Source organism: Nipponia nippon, unplaced genomic scaffold, assembly GCF_047370975.1.
Source record: "Nipponia nippon isolate SJK-2023a ecotype South Korea unplaced genomic scaffold, ASM4737097v1 scaffold_3, whole genome shotgun sequence".
In the NCBI taxonomy this organism is placed as follows: Eukaryota; Metazoa; Chordata; class Aves; order Pelecaniformes; family Threskiornithidae; genus Nipponia; species Nipponia nippon.
The window spans coordinates 82145734-82162510 of NW_028262347.1; the positions used below are offsets into that span (position 1 = coordinate 82145734).

The 16777-nt window shown below is 39.6% G+C and overlaps 1 protein-coding gene across 3 annotated transcripts in view; it reads left to right on the forward strand.

Annotated features, from left to right (window-relative positions):
- Positions 1-16777, forward strand: part of VWF (von Willebrand factor) — a 175323-nt gene that overhangs the window by 88309 nt on the left and 70237 nt on the right. For all 3 annotated transcript variants that reach the window (XM_087766218.1, XM_087766219.1, XM_009475359.2), the window contains 9 exons: positions 2062-2200; positions 3887-4021; positions 7144-7290; positions 7936-8076; positions 9581-9700; positions 10307-10463; positions 11039-11197; positions 12381-12516; positions 15137-16476. In XM_087766218.1, the coding sequence (XP_087622344.1) occupies positions 2062-2200; positions 3887-4021; positions 7144-7290; positions 7936-8076; positions 9581-9700; positions 10307-10463; positions 11039-11197; positions 12381-12516; positions 15137-16476 (2474 nt within the window). The remainder of the gene's footprint in view (positions 1-2061; positions 2201-3886; positions 4022-7143; positions 7291-7935; positions 8077-9580; positions 9701-10306; positions 10464-11038; positions 11198-12380; positions 12517-15136; positions 16477-16777) is intronic.

The following is a 16777-nucleotide window of genomic DNA, read 5'->3' on the forward strand; positions in this document are numbered from 1 at the left end:
TGTAGCAAGGCTCCAGGATACCTCTGGAAATGGGCAAGAGAACTGGGTGGATGCTCTGAAGTCTCTTCTTGTCTTTCTCAATTTCCCTCTTTCCCTCATTTTAACATAAGGATAAAGGTATTTACCTCCTTGAGCATTATTTATCAGGGTACCATGTAAGATTTACACTATTATATATCACAGCAATGAAAGGATACAAATGTTCTTGGAAACTCTTAGAAACTTAATAATGATTGGTGTTGAATATGGCTGGTTTGGTGTCATCATGAAGAGTAGGAGCCCTACTATTTTTTCTGCTGTCTGTTACACTGGTATAGTTACACTGAAACAAATTGAGTTACACCAAGATAAGAGAATTGGCTTTCTTTGCATTTTAAATATCCAGTCAGAAGATGGTCACCATGTGGGTTTTTTTTGTTTGGTTTGTTTTGTTTTGTTTTTTAAAACAAACCAGAAACCAAAACAACAACAAAAAAAAAAACAAAGGGCAAAAAGAGTGCAAAAGAAGGAATGAAACAAAACCAAGAATGCTGTCCTTTTCCTCATGGCATCACTGGCTTTGTATGATAATGCAAGTGCAGTACAGCTGCTACAGCAACATGGGTATAATGATATCAAGCCCTTAACCCTGTGTCTGATTGCTCTTCAGAATTCCCCTCCCCCTGAATAAACAAGGCAGCATCTTGTTTTGCTCTGTATATTGGGATGTCTCCTTTTTTTCCTTGCATATTCTGTGCTTGTGAGGAAGTCTAGGAGGTGTCCTTGACAGCATCGCTTGTAAACTATACAGGCAGGGAACCACTGGTGTATCTCCTTTCGTGATCAGGTGTCTTGTCACATCTCCTGTCGCATAACCTGAGATTTAGCCTGGAGTCCTATTTGAATGGCACCAAACTTGAATTCTTCTATAGGGCAGACATTCTGGTTCGATCACCGCAGGAGACCTCACGGGATAGTACCACGCTGTAGCACATTCCTCAGATGGTGCATGTATATGTGTACCTATGTACAGAAAAAGAAATATTTCTATCCATATGTCTACTCTTGTCAGATTGTGAGGTAATGTCTCCAATTGCTAGGTCAGATAAACTATCATGAAGAATGAATTTAATTTAAGAATAGAGAGACCACTTTGGAGAAGAGTGGTATTATACTTAAGTATGTAATCTGAACAAAAGCCACTGGACAGACTGAATTACAGTCCTGGTTACTTGGTCCCAAAAGTTGGTCACTAGAGTAAACACATGTCCTTTGGCATCAGTTGGATATTAAATTTACTACTATTTTGGCTTTCAATGAGGAAAAATGGACAGTACTGTGAATAAACACAGATATTGCTGATATATATTGCTGATATTATACTTCATATTTAACCTGTAATGGTCCTTAGAGGGTAATCAAACTGTTTTTCTAAAAGAATACTCTGAGCAGAGCAGCATATCCAAAATAAAATAGTAATAGTATTATGAAATATTCTAGCAGGCTCTGTCCAGTCCTCTTTTTGTAATAGGGAGGTTAAAAAAGCACATATTCCTATATGCAGCTTGTAAGAAAAAGTGAAACATATTCCTTATTCACTTAATCTGTTAATGCATTATTTGAATTTATGCACCCAATGTCAACATATGCTAATTTATATTAATGAGAGTGATTGTCATCTGGTTCATGGTAGTGTAACGTAGTTATAGAAGGATTCCAGCAGCCCTAAGAGTAGCTTCTCAAAGCCCAGTGCAGAGAAGATCTGCTGGGAACATACGTGAGGACAGACAGCAGCACAGACAACTGCAGAGGGTTCTCACAGAGCTGCAGCTGATGTCCGGGTTAAGACACACAGGGGAATGACGCTCCTGTTTGGTCTGCAGTAGGTTACTCTCTAACCCAGGCCCAGGAAAAAGAGCAGAAGAAGGCACCATAGTAGGTCATCACCACTTGTGTGGCTTTTGGAGAGTCTTCAGGTCATGAGCTCCTGGTGGCAGAAACTTTTTAGCTTTGCCTAAAGCACCTTGCATTCTCTTGCTTATCATATACATAACTGTCACTGACTTGTTATCTCTGTTACAGCATGTGCCATGGTCGAAAGTGGGAATGCACCAAAAATATGTGTGATGGCACCTGCACTGTTATTGGTACAGCTCATTATTTGACATTTGATGGATTGAAATACAAGTTTCCAGGAAACTGTCAATATGTATTAGTTCAGGTAAGAATATGTCAAGCGCTTAAGCTGTCTGATGGCAAGGTATAAGGTATTTCACACCAGGAGAGAAGTACAGTTTGCATAAATCAGAGTAAAGTATTCTTAATTACTAACCCAGATGTATGGTAGAGGAGAGCAGAGCTTATTGCTGACTTCAAAGATGTGTTGAGAAATATGATGATTGCATTGTGTTCTGCAGAAGTGAGTTAGGTTGTCATGTGTCTAGCTGGCAGTCATAAATCATACGATAGCAGCGTGGTACGGAGAGGAGCTGTCTGAATCTCATCTCTAACAAGGAATTGTAGATACCTGTAAGTCAATCTTTCCTCATTCCCCACTAGCCGCTTTATCCTGTAGTGATTGATGGCTTACTGTCTGACTTCAGAGTGAGACCAAAAGTGCTTGGTGAACCTTCTCTATATGTGTCCAGAGAACAGACTCTGCTTGTTCACTTCAGCAAAGTAACTGTCCTGTTCCATGCACCACCCTGTTTGGGTATATTGACAATATCCAATATGGATAAAGACATAGCACACTAAATCAGCCTGTGATTTGTGAGAGCAGACAGAAATTTAGTGTTAAATAAAATTTAAAGCTCATCTACAGGTGCAAATCATTGTGTATGTAAAAATGCATGTGCAAAAGAAGAAAGATTTCCCTGAAAATTTGGTCTAACAGTAGATGGATTCACTGCTAATTGATAACAACAGTCTTCTGCAGTTAGAAAGTGTCATGTTTCTTGGGTGGGCTACTTTTTTCCACACAGACCCTTTTCATGAGGCCCATTCCTCCCTGCAGTTCTCATTGGGCAGGAAAGTGTGATCAACCTGTCTCTGGCTAGGTCTTTGAAATATGCTCCCACCTTGATGCCAGCTGGATTACCTTAGAAGAATGATTGCTCTGACACTAGTGAGAGCTCTGTGTAAAGGTCTTATGGGCAGTAATAGCATACAGTACTACAAAACTACTTAAAATGAAAATGAGATCTGTTTTCCTCAGGTGACAAACAGAGGGAACTATAGATGGGGTCTTTTTCGTAAAAGGTGTATACTAAAAAAACCCCCAAAACCTAAAAGGCCTGATAGCTGTGAGTCATCATATAAATATAGTAATAACTCTCCATGCATCTCAGAAATATTTGACTTAAAATTATATTAAACGACATAATTCCTCCCCAAGAAATATAGGTTGACATTATAGTAATTATTATTCATGTACCGGTGGGAAAACATGAGCATCAAACATTTTGCTCCAAACTGTGCAGCAAGTTTCTTTCTAACCCTTCTTTCTAACCTAATCTTCTAGGTTTATATTTTTATTTTATCATTAAAGCTGCAGAGTCTTGTTTTCACTGTTAAATTTATTAATATATGTGTATTAAGATGTACACTGTGACCATTGTACATCTTTAAAATGTCACAGATACTGTAATAGCACGGATCCTCCCTGCAAAATATGCATGTGTGTGTCACTGGCAGAGTGGGCCTCATTCCTTAAGGGGTGGACCACATGAATATCAGTGCTAAGCACAAAATAAATTAATATAGGAACATTTGGCATGCCAACATATGTCTTACTGGCCATAGAGTACACAGGGTATTATCTGAGGCTTCCTTTTTCTCCATAGATCTGTATGTGTTTTTCAAATGTTCCACATTAATGACTCATTCATGTATTTTTGTCTGATAGGATTTCTGCAAGGATGACTCTGGGACATTCCGGATACTAATTTCAAATGAAGGCTGTGGCTTCACTGGAGAAAAGTGCACCAAAAGGGTTATCATTCTGTATGAAAGTGGGGAAATAGAGTTGTTTAATGGAAATGTATGTACGCTTCTGTTCTCTTTCCCTTTTTTGGGGAAAAGTATTTCAGGTTGTTTAGTAAGATGAGGCATGAATGACCTCGTGCTCAGTGGTTCTTGAAAATTAGATCATAAAAGGAACAGATTAGCAGGATTATAATTATCCATTTTGCTCCCAGAAGTATAATGCCATTTTTGTATTTCTGCTTGATGCCAATAAATTTATCTCAAGTAAGAATGCTGTTCAATGCAAGCTCATATGAGGAATGCCCTTTCTAAACATGGGAGGTCTAAGTCTATTTCAAACAAGGTTAAGTGCAAGGAACAGCTAAGAAGTGACTGTCCCATGACTAGTAAAGCTTCAAACCTAATTTAGCCTTCTGAAGGACTGAGCACACAGGAGAAAAAAGAAGTCATGGCTGAAACAAGTTGATACTGCAGAAGCAAATATCAACTATCCTTTCCCTTGTTAAATTGTCAGATGGAAATTCCAGATGACTGGATTCTTCTTTTTTTCCCCTTTCCTACCAACAAACACTGAAGAATTGACAAAGAATTGCTTCCACCTCCCATGTCCTTTCATGGCAGGAAACAGGCTTTCCAAAGGGCAGAGTTCAGCTCCTCGCCTTGGGCACTGTAACAATTAAGACTGTCTGTGTGTTCAAACATTACAGAGCTACAGTGGATTATCGTGTTTCAGTTTCTCAGTTTTCAGAAGTACTGTGCTCTGAACTGGCATCTGAACCAGAGCTTTGCAAAAACGTTCCCATTGAAATGTGAAACCACTCTACATTTGCTTTGTTTTGGGTTAACAGACAAAGCTGTACCAGGTTTTGCATAGCCAGCAGATTGCCTGCAAGTTGCCATGTGCCACTGATGCACGGCAGGAACACATAAAACATACCATTATTAATAATGTCTGTGCAGTGCATCTTGACAGCATGTGATCCACACAGGCTTTCGATTGCTGGAGGAATGAACATAGGACATATTGGTTGCCCAACCAGTTCTTTATTTCTACTGCTAAAGAATCCCCTGCCTAGGTGAGGGTGAATAGTAGTGCAGGGATCAGTCCATAGACCCAGGCTTTGTCTGAAAGCTTCTTTAGGTGACAGATTTTCAGAAGAGCTGTGATTCCATTTGGACACCTAAAAAAGGGCCAGAAAAGAAAAGAGGTGATTAGGCATCCAGCAGCTCCAGCAACAGAGGGTGTTTCGTTCCTGAGAGAGTATGTCCTTGCAAAAGCTAGGTCTGTATTGCAAGACTGTCCACATGACCTTGACTGAATTTTCAGCTGTCTTTCTAGAGAGTTTAAGGCTCAGTGTAATATCTACAGCAGGTTTTCTTAGAAATAACAGCAACCAAAGGAGAGATTAAGAAAAAAACAACTGATATGAAGACTCTTAGGCAAATTCTCACCCAGCGATGACTTCTTACACTCTTTTTCCACAAGAATCCTTAGAAGCAAGCAGGAGAATCAACTTTTTTTTTTTTTTTTTTTTTTTTGGCCATTAAAATGTTTCCAAGCAGCATTGTTTTAAGATTATATTGTTTTGAGAGCAGTTTCTAGTTTTAAGTAAATGGGGGCTTAACTGAAGTATCTGCATGCTGCAGTTCTGGCTCACATTAAAACAAAAATTATTGTGAAATCATTTTTGCTCTTCTGAAACAAATAAATCTGCCAGTTTGTAAGGTCAAAAGTTTATGAATTCATGGTTGGGCAAAATGCCTCCATAAACATAGAAATTCTGTAATTTAGGTCAACCTTCCAGCTCAATTTTGTCCTCCTCTGGTTTTTGCCTTAGTTTGGAAAGACAGAGATTGCTGTAGATATTTAGAAGATAAGTGACCAAGTGTGACTAAACTGTATAGTAATATATTGGGCATAAAAGAACATGAAAAAGGTTCCAGTTCCTAAAACAGCGTCTCTTTTAACATATTCTTCCCCTAAAGACATTGAAGGCCCTCTTTAGGAGATCTGCAGTCTTCTCTGGGGATAACGTTTCTGGTAATACCCCAGAGATGAAGAGAGTTGAATTACAGTACTGAGCTTTTACTGAATTGAACAAGAAGGAATAGCGGGATAAGGAAGTATTTTGCCCTCAAACTAAGGAGTGGATGAATGGTTTGTGGGGTCCTCTTTCTCCCTTGCTCTAGTCGCTGTTTGTACTGATTGAAAGTTTTTGTCTGCCTCTTCCACAATTAAGCAGTTAATGCAGTAGTGGTGCTTAAAGTAACAGCCATGGCAGACCTTTCTCTCCAAATGTGTTTAATAATCCTATTAGTGTTCCCATTCAAAGGGAATTACAGTGTGAAAGAAAGCATTTTAAATTAATCTCTTAAGTTCTTAGTAGCTGGAGGTGGTGAATTTGCAGCCAGATGGAAAGAGAAAGAGGCACACAGGGGAAATGAAAGTGATGGAAAAATGAAGAGACACCAAAAGGAATCTCTCAGGATTTTTCCTGTTAGTGTAGCTGGTTGGGAAGAAAGTCCTTCCTGACTTGAGAATCAGGCTCTGGTCCTGTAAAGGCCACTGATGCATGTGGTTCTCCCAATTCACATTACACTTAAACTCAGCCAGCCCTTTTGTCGCTACCTGCCTCAGGAGCACAGAATTGTTAGTTTTCTAAAAAGATGAAATAAAAATAAAACACAATTTTTCAGTGAACCATTGACTAAATACTGAACTGATCGTTAATTGGGTATACCCTGTCCTCTTTATCAGCCCTCCTTCTGTTTAGCAGTCATTGCTTTGTGTGTCACCATTTGTGGTGAGTGTATGTTCTACCCTGGGAGCACAAGGGACATTGCCTCATTCAAAATTATAGTAAATGTGATGAGATTGAAATGCCGTACTCGTGTCCCAATTTGCTGTTCAGAAGTGTTGTTTCTGAGGCAGTAATTTATCCACAGCAACTTTTCAGTGTAGAGACAAGCCTGTAATCAGTTCCTTACCTGTCCTTGCTTACAGTTTTGCAAGTGCTCGAAAGCACCTGCATAGCGTATGGGAACTCTCTGTTCTCTGGAGACCAGCATGTTTGAAAATAGCTGTTAACCTATGAGCACATGTCCCACCGGGAAAGTGACCTACATGAAAAGTAATTAGAGACATGGTTGATAGCACAGTGTGCTTTTCTTATCCAGGTAAACATCAAGGTACCTCCTAAAGATGACGATGGTTTAGAAGTCGTGAGGTCTGGCCGTTATTACATCATTTTACTGGGCAAAAGCATCAGTGTGACCTGGGATCTGGCCATGGGAGTCTCAGTTATCTTAAAAGGCAATTTCAAAGTAAGTGGTTTTTGCTTTAATTCTTATTCTCACTGAAGAATGCACTTACCCTGTCTCTGGGGAATAGCATTTTATTTTATATACACATGTTGATAGATTTCCATGGAGTATTAGGCACTTGCTTGAAAATGAAGGGATTTTTTCATAATACCATAAGGATTGCTTACTTTCCTGGTAGTTCAACCATAAGGGGTAAATTCTGGGTCACTGGAGATGAGCTATGACAGAAAGGATAAATGTTGTGGTGCCTCAGAATAACTATGCCTTGAGTGATTTCTTCTGTATTCAAAAAGAGCACTATAAGGAGACAGATTTACTAGTGATGGCGATAGGACAGTCATTTCCAGAAATAAAATGGGATTGTAGGGACATACTTCAAATAGAGCCAACAGGCACCACTGATCAGAGTTGTCTTACTTCCTGGAGTCCTTGGAGACAGTATGGTCCTACTTACAGCTAAGCAGAATGGGAATAAGAGGTAAACATTCTCTGTGAGAGACTGTCTCTATTTTAATGAACTTGGCAAGGCCAGGGATAATTCAGTTTTTAAGCTTCGTACCATTAAACCACTCGGCTAAAAAGACAAAACCCTAAGCCAGTCTACAGATGTAAGATTTATGTATTTTGTGTTTCTTTCCCTGCAAGGATCAAGTGTGTGGTCTGTGTGGAAATTTTGATGGAATCCAAAACAATGATTTGACCAGCAGCAATGAACATCTTGAAGTAGATCCAGTTGACTTTGGGAATTCTTGGAAAGTTAATCCATACTGTGCTGATGTTGAAAAGGTGATTGTGAATGAACTGTGAAAACTAATTAATACGGGTTACAGTATCACTCAAGAGCAGGCAAAGAGGTTTGAAAGGATAAAAAATAAATAGAAATTAACTCCTTCCCCCATATTTTTGCCAAATAATATTATTTCTTGAAATCTGATAAAAGATCAATTAACTTATTTAAGGCCTCTGCGCTGCCTGGCTTCAGGAATGTTAAAATAGCCAATCTGTACAGTAGAGGCTGTTCATCGAGTTTGCCAGCCCAGATGCTTGAAATCCAGGTATAACTGGAAATCTCATTTTAGAGCTTAATCTAAAAAAACCCAGCTGTAATTTTCAGACAGGGGAGTTCAGATAAAAAATTTGTATTTCCCCATCCAAACTTCTATATCCCAAATCTTAGTCTGTCTATTTATGAACAACTGAATGCACAGATTAATTTCTTTCTGTATACTTCTCGATCTTTTTTTAAAGAACATTCAGTTATTATTTATTTTTTATATTATAAGTGTTTTCCATGTCCTGGTGCCAGAGATTAGGTGGTTTCACAGGGTACACTAGTTATGCTATACATGAGAATATACTTCCTCTTTTCCAAATACAGAGTTTTGAAAGAATGAAATTTAAAAATAAATTTGTCTTGACCTGGCAAATAATTATGGCCAAAAGTATTTCCAAATAAAAAAGTGAGAGGAAACAGCTTGAAGACAGCTTGTTTTGACATTTGTAAAATGAAGCATTTCATTCAGATGATGCTTTCAAGGCTGAAAACTTTCTCTTGAAAATTCGTCTAAAATTGCAGAGAGAGAGGGGGAAAAAAGGCCCTTTTTTAGATCTTTCCTTAAAAGATTTAAACTATGAGAAAATAAAATGAAGCATGCATTTTTGATCACATGACATCTTCTGGGTTAGCTGGATAAATTGTGTGCAAGCGTGACATAGCCACAGTATTACCTTGCTGAATGTCATTTCTTAGATACAACTTGATTAGAGCACAGAAGAAGTTGCAATAATGAGGAGTGAGACCGCAGGGTATGACTGAGAAGGAGCGGCTCCTTGTTTTGGGGTAATAGGCACAGGACAGAACGTGCAGACTGTCTCTGTGATAAATGCCGTGTCAATACTAGTGCTCCTTGTTCTTAGATAAATTAAATGGGAGAGGGGGAGACTACTGAGCAGTGGCCATGGGTATTGTCTGCTGAAGACTGATTGTATTTGTGAGTCTTGCGGGCCTTCTGTAGAGCTGTGAATGATTGTTTTTCAGGGTGGATGTTTGGTACAGTGGGACTTTCTGTCATCAAAATATCTTTGTTAAAACTGCAACGTACAAGAGCTGAAGAAAATCTAGGAGGTGACCTGCACTACTCTGTGTTCTGCCAGGGCAGGATTTGTCCTGACAATTTCCTTTGTCGTGAAAAATGTCTAGTGCTAGTGAGGCTCTTACTTCAATTTGAAGAGTCCTGAGGTCCTGAAGGCAAGGCTAATGCAATGTATGCTTGTCTCTCACAATATTAAGCCCAACCAGGAGCAGACCTTGATGTCTCCACTGTGTAATGGAAACATAGTGAAGCAGGTGATGGTAGAAACGTCATGCAGCATTTTGTCTGGGGATCTCTTTGAAGAATGCAGAAAACTTGTGAGTATTGTCTCATGTGTTTCACATTCTTCAATTCCGCATGACCTGTGCTGACGCTGATTACAACTGAGGGGAAAACTATGGTTGTGCAGACAGCACACAGGAGTTGGAGGAACCTGACTAATTGGTGTTCTCATCTCTGACCATGTCCTGTAGCTGATGCTTCATGGGAAAATTCAGGATACCACCTAGTAGAAAGCTATAGAATAACTTCTGCTTCAGGGAAATTTTGCTCTAAAGCCCAGAGACTGACACATGAACTCAAGCACAAGGGTTGAGATTTGAGGGGAGAGGGAGCTGAGCTAATGTAATGCCATTCAGACTGCATTCTACCCAAGCTGGGTATGGGAGCAGGGCCCAAAAATGTATAAAGTTACTCCATATGGGGAATATTAAGGAACAATAAACTGCAGCATCTATAACAGCTTTGAGAACATGGCGTGATTTGGGTCCTTGCTGACATCAGCAGAAAGACCTGCACTGATTTATGTGGCAACTCAACTCTTGGCAAGTGGAGCAGGCAAACCATCTGAAGGTTAAATGTGTGTAGAAGGAGGAGATGAGGGGATCAGTGAGTGTACTGTACCGTGTATTTCTCTTTTTTAGGTCAATCCTGAGCCCTACGTGGATATTTGCATGTATGACACTTGTGCTTGTGAATCTATTGGGGACTGTGCTTGCTTCTGTGATGCTATAGCAGCCTATGCACATGTCTGTGCCCAAAAAGGTGTTGCTGTTCACTGGAGATCACCAGCTCTGTGCCGTAAGTACAGGGCAGATGAGGAAGAATTGGGTGAAAAAGTTCAAGCTTTTGATCAGTAAGCTGTTGGATCAGATAGACTGTTCTTATACAGCTCTGCTCCCACCGATGTCCAGAGAATTTCACTTTAATGGGACTGGGCTAGCAGCTCATGGTGACATTTCCTCTCCCTTTTCTAGTTACGTTCAGAGCCATATCTGGAAAAAACATTCCCTCTAATAATGGGATATAGTAGTCCATGATACAAACAAATGTAGAGAAAGAAACGGTTTCTGTACATTTTTTTTTTTTTAAATTAAAATTTAAAGATCATTTTTTGCAATTGTTTTTATGAAAAACAAATATCTCTGATCTAGAGCAAGTACTTAATTATGTGAAAAAAAATTTTAAGTGTGAAGAAGTGGCCTGCCCTGGCTGTATTAAAATAAATATATTTTTATTTAAAGATGGAATTCTTTCTTTTCCTATGTGTATGTGGTCCAATTTGTACCAAGTTTGGTGTCATAGTTCTGAGAGGCAAGGTGAATACACCAGTTTGATTTTTTTTTTTTTCCCCCTGTAATTCTTTCACTCTGTAGCACAAAGCTGTGAGGACCTGAATAAACAAGAATTAGATTATCAATGTGAATGGCGATATAATAGCTGTGGACCTGCCTGTCCTATAACGTGCCAGCACCCACAGCCTTTGGAGTGCCCTCTGCAGTGTGTGGAAGGATGCCACGTACACTGTCCTGCAGGTGAGTCCCTCTTTTGCTTTAAGGAATTCCTTACCTTTTTCTGCTCTGCTCCTGGTACTTCTAGGTATTGCTGTATTTATTTTTTTTTTAATTTTTTTTTTACCCCCTAAGTGTTTATGTTGCATGAAAAGAGGTATTATAGTCCAGAAATATTCGCAGATTGGTAAGACTGGATATAGCAAAAGACATAGATATAACAGTTAATTCCTTAACAGGCTTACTGATGTGTTTTCACCACAATTTCTTGCTGCATAAGGAGGAAGGTGGCTAGGCACCCTGGTTTGAGTTTGTGAAATGAGCACAGTGTTTGAATGGCATGAAGTGGTGCCGAGGAGAATTGAAATAGTGCCAGCAAGAACAAGAGAGGATGAGAATGGGGTGATAAGAAAGGAAGATAGGAGGATTAGGGGCTGTGTAGCAAGAGAGATTGTTGATTATCTGGTTAAAGGATACTCATAAAATGCTCTTCTTCAGAGCAACTACTGCAGCGGGGGAAACCCGTTGCCTTGACCTGCTTACTACCTCCAAGGCTCTGGTGCTCCTGAGAGTGCCCAGCAGGCATCCTTGTGTGTGCCTGCACTTTCAGCTTAACTGTTCCCATCAGCCATCTCTTAGAAAGGGGAAAGGAAAAAATATGGGAAGTATGGGGTGGGGAAAGACAGACAGAAAGGGAAAGAGTGAAAGATGAGCAAGATCCAAAAGCAGAGTGAAAACTCAGATGAATAAATAGTTCCTAATGGCAGAGTGAGAAGACGTGAAGGCAAAGAAAGTAGGTATTTTTAAGACCAAAAATAGCTATTTTGGGCTCTGGTATCTCTGACCAGAGTGAGGCAGGGGATACTGAGAGAAATCAATAATATATATGTAAAAAGTAAAATGCCATTTTCTCTTGTCATCTTCAATGCTTTGTTAGAAAGATATATTCACCTTCTGTATGGTACTGGCTGTTGCAGGTTAAACACTGGGTTAAGTACTTCCAGTATCTAAATAAAAGAGGTTGTGAAGGAAGGAAATACTTCTTTGTGTCAAACTGGCAGTGACCATAACACAGGCAGAACATTCAGAATTTTAAGCCCAACTCAGAAGCCTTGTCATGTTTTTTGTAGCAGGATAAATGCAATGATTAGTTTTGCAATTCATGAAAATTGGCATCTTTTTATACTGCTGTGCTATTTTGAAACAGGGAAAATACTTGATGAACTGTCCCTGGATTGTGTCAGTCCAGAAGACTGTCCTGTGTGTGCAGTTGGAGATGTCAAGATCCCGCATGGAAGGAGAATAGTTTTGAACAGAGATGATCCACAGCTCTGTCAATCTTGGTATGATGGGTTTATGCAGTGAAATCACATTCCTCTTGAGTAGGGTGAAGGGAGAGAGATGAAGCATATCCGCATGAATAAGTTTTTGGACATAACTTTAAATATGCCACTGAAGATGAAGCTTGGAAACCATCTTCTATGTCAATATCCCTTTGCATACAATCTGAAGCTGAAGTTTTTCAGTAACAGTAGGGATTATAGGATGTCAGCTGAATTTAAGCAAGTGAAATTCATGAATTCTTTTCATGAAAAGACTTTCCCTATGTATAGGTGGCCCCACTGGCTTCAGATGTTCCACTTCTTTTTTTGTAAGGTGTGATTCAGCATCAATAAAGCCATCAGACTCTTTCCTTCTGCCAGTACTAAAAAAATACTATGTATAGTGCAAGATCTGAATGTGCACTCAGTCTAGAACTTGGAATTGTGTACTATTGTTGGAAAATCAATTTCCCCAAGATTCTAAGATGATATCCCATGGCCTGATGCTGCATATATGCATTTTCAGGTATGATGAAATTAATGGCAGGGTGCACAATGCTGTGCACCATGCAGGATCAGGGCCTTCAGCTGCAATGCGGCCGAGACTGATTTTCATTCTGTATACTGCCCAGTGGCATATTACATCATGGCCTGTAGTATCTGAAAGTTTGGCATTCTCCAGATGTCTAGATCCTTGGTGGATACTTTCACTAGTCACTTATAACACTGTGAATACAAAAGAGTTTTCCATCTTGTAATTTGATCATATTTAATAGAAACTGAGTTGTAAAACTGCGGCAGCTATTAGCCCAGACTAACACCTTAGCTCCAAATGCTCTGAACCTCGCAGAAGCTCTGAATGGGTATGAACTTTGAATTCTTGGCCTCTTGCCGGGGCTAGCATACGTCTGTGCTATAAACCCAGGGCATGAGACTGTTAGGCTAATCAATTAAATATTTTTTATTTTTAAGAGTATACACGAAGAGCCTTGAATTCCATCAAAAGGTCAAAAAAGAGTCTTCATAAATGAGTCTCTGTTCCCTAATTTTTGTAATCCTTAATAATAATTTATCTTAAATGTTAATACACTGGCCGCTGCTCACAAAAGATTTCAGAACATTAGGAAAACTTACCTCACTAGGGAAACATCCTTTTGCATAGCTGTCACCTAATTTAGATGCCTACACCATCTGTACAAACAATAGAAAATATTGAACAAAAATGAATTTTATAGCAAATATCCAGAGGAAATTGGAAACTAGAAGAGGCTCGCTCATATTAGGATTAAAATAATAAATCTTCTGTTGCTATATGTTAATGCCAAAAGTAGCTGTGCATTCTTCAATTAGGAAGACACTAAAAGCAGCTTGAAAAGAACATAGCGCTTAAACTAAGAGAACTTAAGCGAAGGTGCCACGTGTAAAGTGAATGGCACCAGATGCCAGAAAATGGCACCTTCTTCCAGTATTAACTTGTTTAGTTTGTACATCCTGGGTTTTCTCTGGCAGTGAAAATAAGCATTTTTTGGTCCTCGCTCTTTCATATACTTTTCCTATTCTTTCTTGGACTGTTCAGTAAGACAAGGAAAGTACATTGACTGAGTCTGTACCACCCTGTGTGTGAGTACAGTCATGTTCTTTGCTCTGATAAGTGAAGTAAAGAAAATCATGCAACCAGGAATTAGAAGAGCAGAAGTATTAAAGCCTTTCTAAAGATAGAAAGAGATGAGTTATAAACAAGTTCCTAAAAGGTGGAGAGTGACAGATGTGAAAAATCTCATGGCAGTACAGAAGGATGAATAGCGGAAAAGGCAGAGATGGGGGAAAAAGAAAAATGGGAGCTGAGATGGAAAGGGGAAGAGAAAAATGTAGTAATGGAGGTGAGAAGAAATGTTGAGACTAAAATGGGACTAAAAAGAGATAACAGCTATAGGTGAAATACATCATTTGGTATGAGAAAAGGGACTGAAACAGAGAACACAGTAAATAAGAGGAAGACAACAGAGGAGACATAAAAAAAAATGGAGGACGAACATGTGCCAAAGCTGTATTCCAAACAAAATGAAGTCAGAAAAAAGAAAAGGAAAATAATGCCCTTTAGAGGTAGGAAAAAGGCTGTTCGTTATTTTCACTAAGATTAAAACCTAGGTAAACCTAGCCTCCTCACAGAGTCTACTAAGTCATATCAGAGCTAAAAGCATCTTTTCTACTCTACTTTGTGTTAGCTGCCTCCAGTTTGCCTCACGTTTTTCTTCCTTGTGAAGCAAACCAGATCTGCCAGTTCAGTCCACCAGTGGCTTGTAGGTAGCTGTATTGCTCAAGTGCAGTGGGTTTCTAGACAATTTCCAGACACAGATTTTACACATTCTGCCAAAGGCTGTTGTAAGGAGAGTTTCCTCTGACAAAGATGTTACAGGTTGTCATACATTTCCTGGATCTAAACAAATGTGCATGAACCTACAGGATTTAGCTGTACAATACTTTGTGGGGAAATGGGGTGGGAAAAAATCACATCATGTCTTGGTTTTGTTGTATTTTTGAGATATTTAACTGTTTTTGTATGGACATTCTTTTATGAGACACAGGTGATGTGTTATTATAAGTGTTGATATTTTACAGTTAAATTTGGTGGTCTTTTTAGTCTGTGTGAAGGGAAGAACTTAACCTGTGTAGCCTGTGAACCAGTGGAGGACACCCTAACACCAACAACACCTTCTCCAGAGGAGGACATTGAACTACCACCCAGTGAATACTCATGCAGCAAGATGATGGACTTGGCCTTCCTAGTGGATGGCTCCAATAAACTGTCAGAGGAGGATTTTGAACAGCTGAAGACTTTCATAACTGGCATGATGAAGAAACTCCACATCTCCCAAAAGAAAATCCGAGTGTCAATTCTGGTGTATAGGGCTGGCCCCACAATCTATCTTGGCCTTAAAGATATCAAAACACAGTCCCAGATGAGAAAAATTGTCCAAAGCATAAAATACACAGGTGATGAAGTAGCATCCGCTGCTGAAGTCCTTAAATACGCTGTGTTTCACGTTTTTGGAAAAGCAGAAAGGACCAATGCTGCCAGAATTGCAGTGCTATTTATAGCAAGCAAGTCTCCAGGAAAACTCCGCAGCATCCTCACAGCTTTGAAGAATAAAAAAATCGCAGTAATGCCTGTGGGGATTGGACCGTATGTTAATGTGGAGCAAATCAGGTTCATTGAAAAGCAGTCACCAGATAATAGAGCCTTCCTAATGAACAATGTGTTAGAGCTAATGGATAATAGGGATTTCCTCATTGATCGTCTATGTGATCTTGGACCTGAAGAAAGTCCTCCGTTACAAGCTACGCCCACTCCAACAATATCCAGTGTCTTATTTCCCACTTGGGGTCTCACAGCATCACCACACTTTTCAGAAAAACCCACCCACAAAAGCCTGGACATTGCTTTTATTGTGGAAGGATCTGACAATGTTGGGGAGGAAAATTTCAATATTGTCAAGACATTTCTTGAAAGGGTGATCACAGGAATGAATATAGGACAGGAATATGTTCATGTTACAGTCATGCAGTATGCAGAGACTGTCACTCTGGAGTATTCCTTTACGGAAATACAGTCAAAGGAAAGCATTATTGAGAAGGTGAGGAGCATACCCTACCAGGGAGGGAAGGCTACCAACACTGGGAATGCCCTCGATTATATTTCCAAACACACATTTACACGAGTGAATGGGGGCAGGCAAGATGTTCCTCATTTGGTGTATATGGTGTCATCCAGCCCTTCCACTGATGTTATCACACGACCTCCCAGGAGCATAAATGTTATTCCCATAGGCATAACCCCCAATGCAAATATCCAAGAGCTCAGAAAGATCAGTCAGCCTAATAACCCAATAATCTTGCACGGTTATCACAAACTTATTGAAGAAGCACCTGAATTAGTGCTGCAGTCATGCTGTTCTCGTAAAAATTGGACAGAAATCCCAGGTAAAGTTGGATGTATTTTTTTGTGTAATTTTTTCTTTCCTCTCTTTTGTCTCCTCTATTTCCCCCTCACATCACTGAAATTTGAAGAGGGTTCCCAAACCTCATTTGGTATCGTGTCCGAATGCCAAGGAAGGACCATTTGTCTTTACTGGCATCTGAGGATGCTGCCCCAGTTCAGCAGTACTGAACACAGCCCTGCAGCCAGCCTTCAGTGGGCTCAGAAGTCCTTGGCTCCATTTGTCAGTAAAGTACAGTAGCTCTCAGATAGGATGGAGGGTGACACAAGAAAAAATTTATTCTC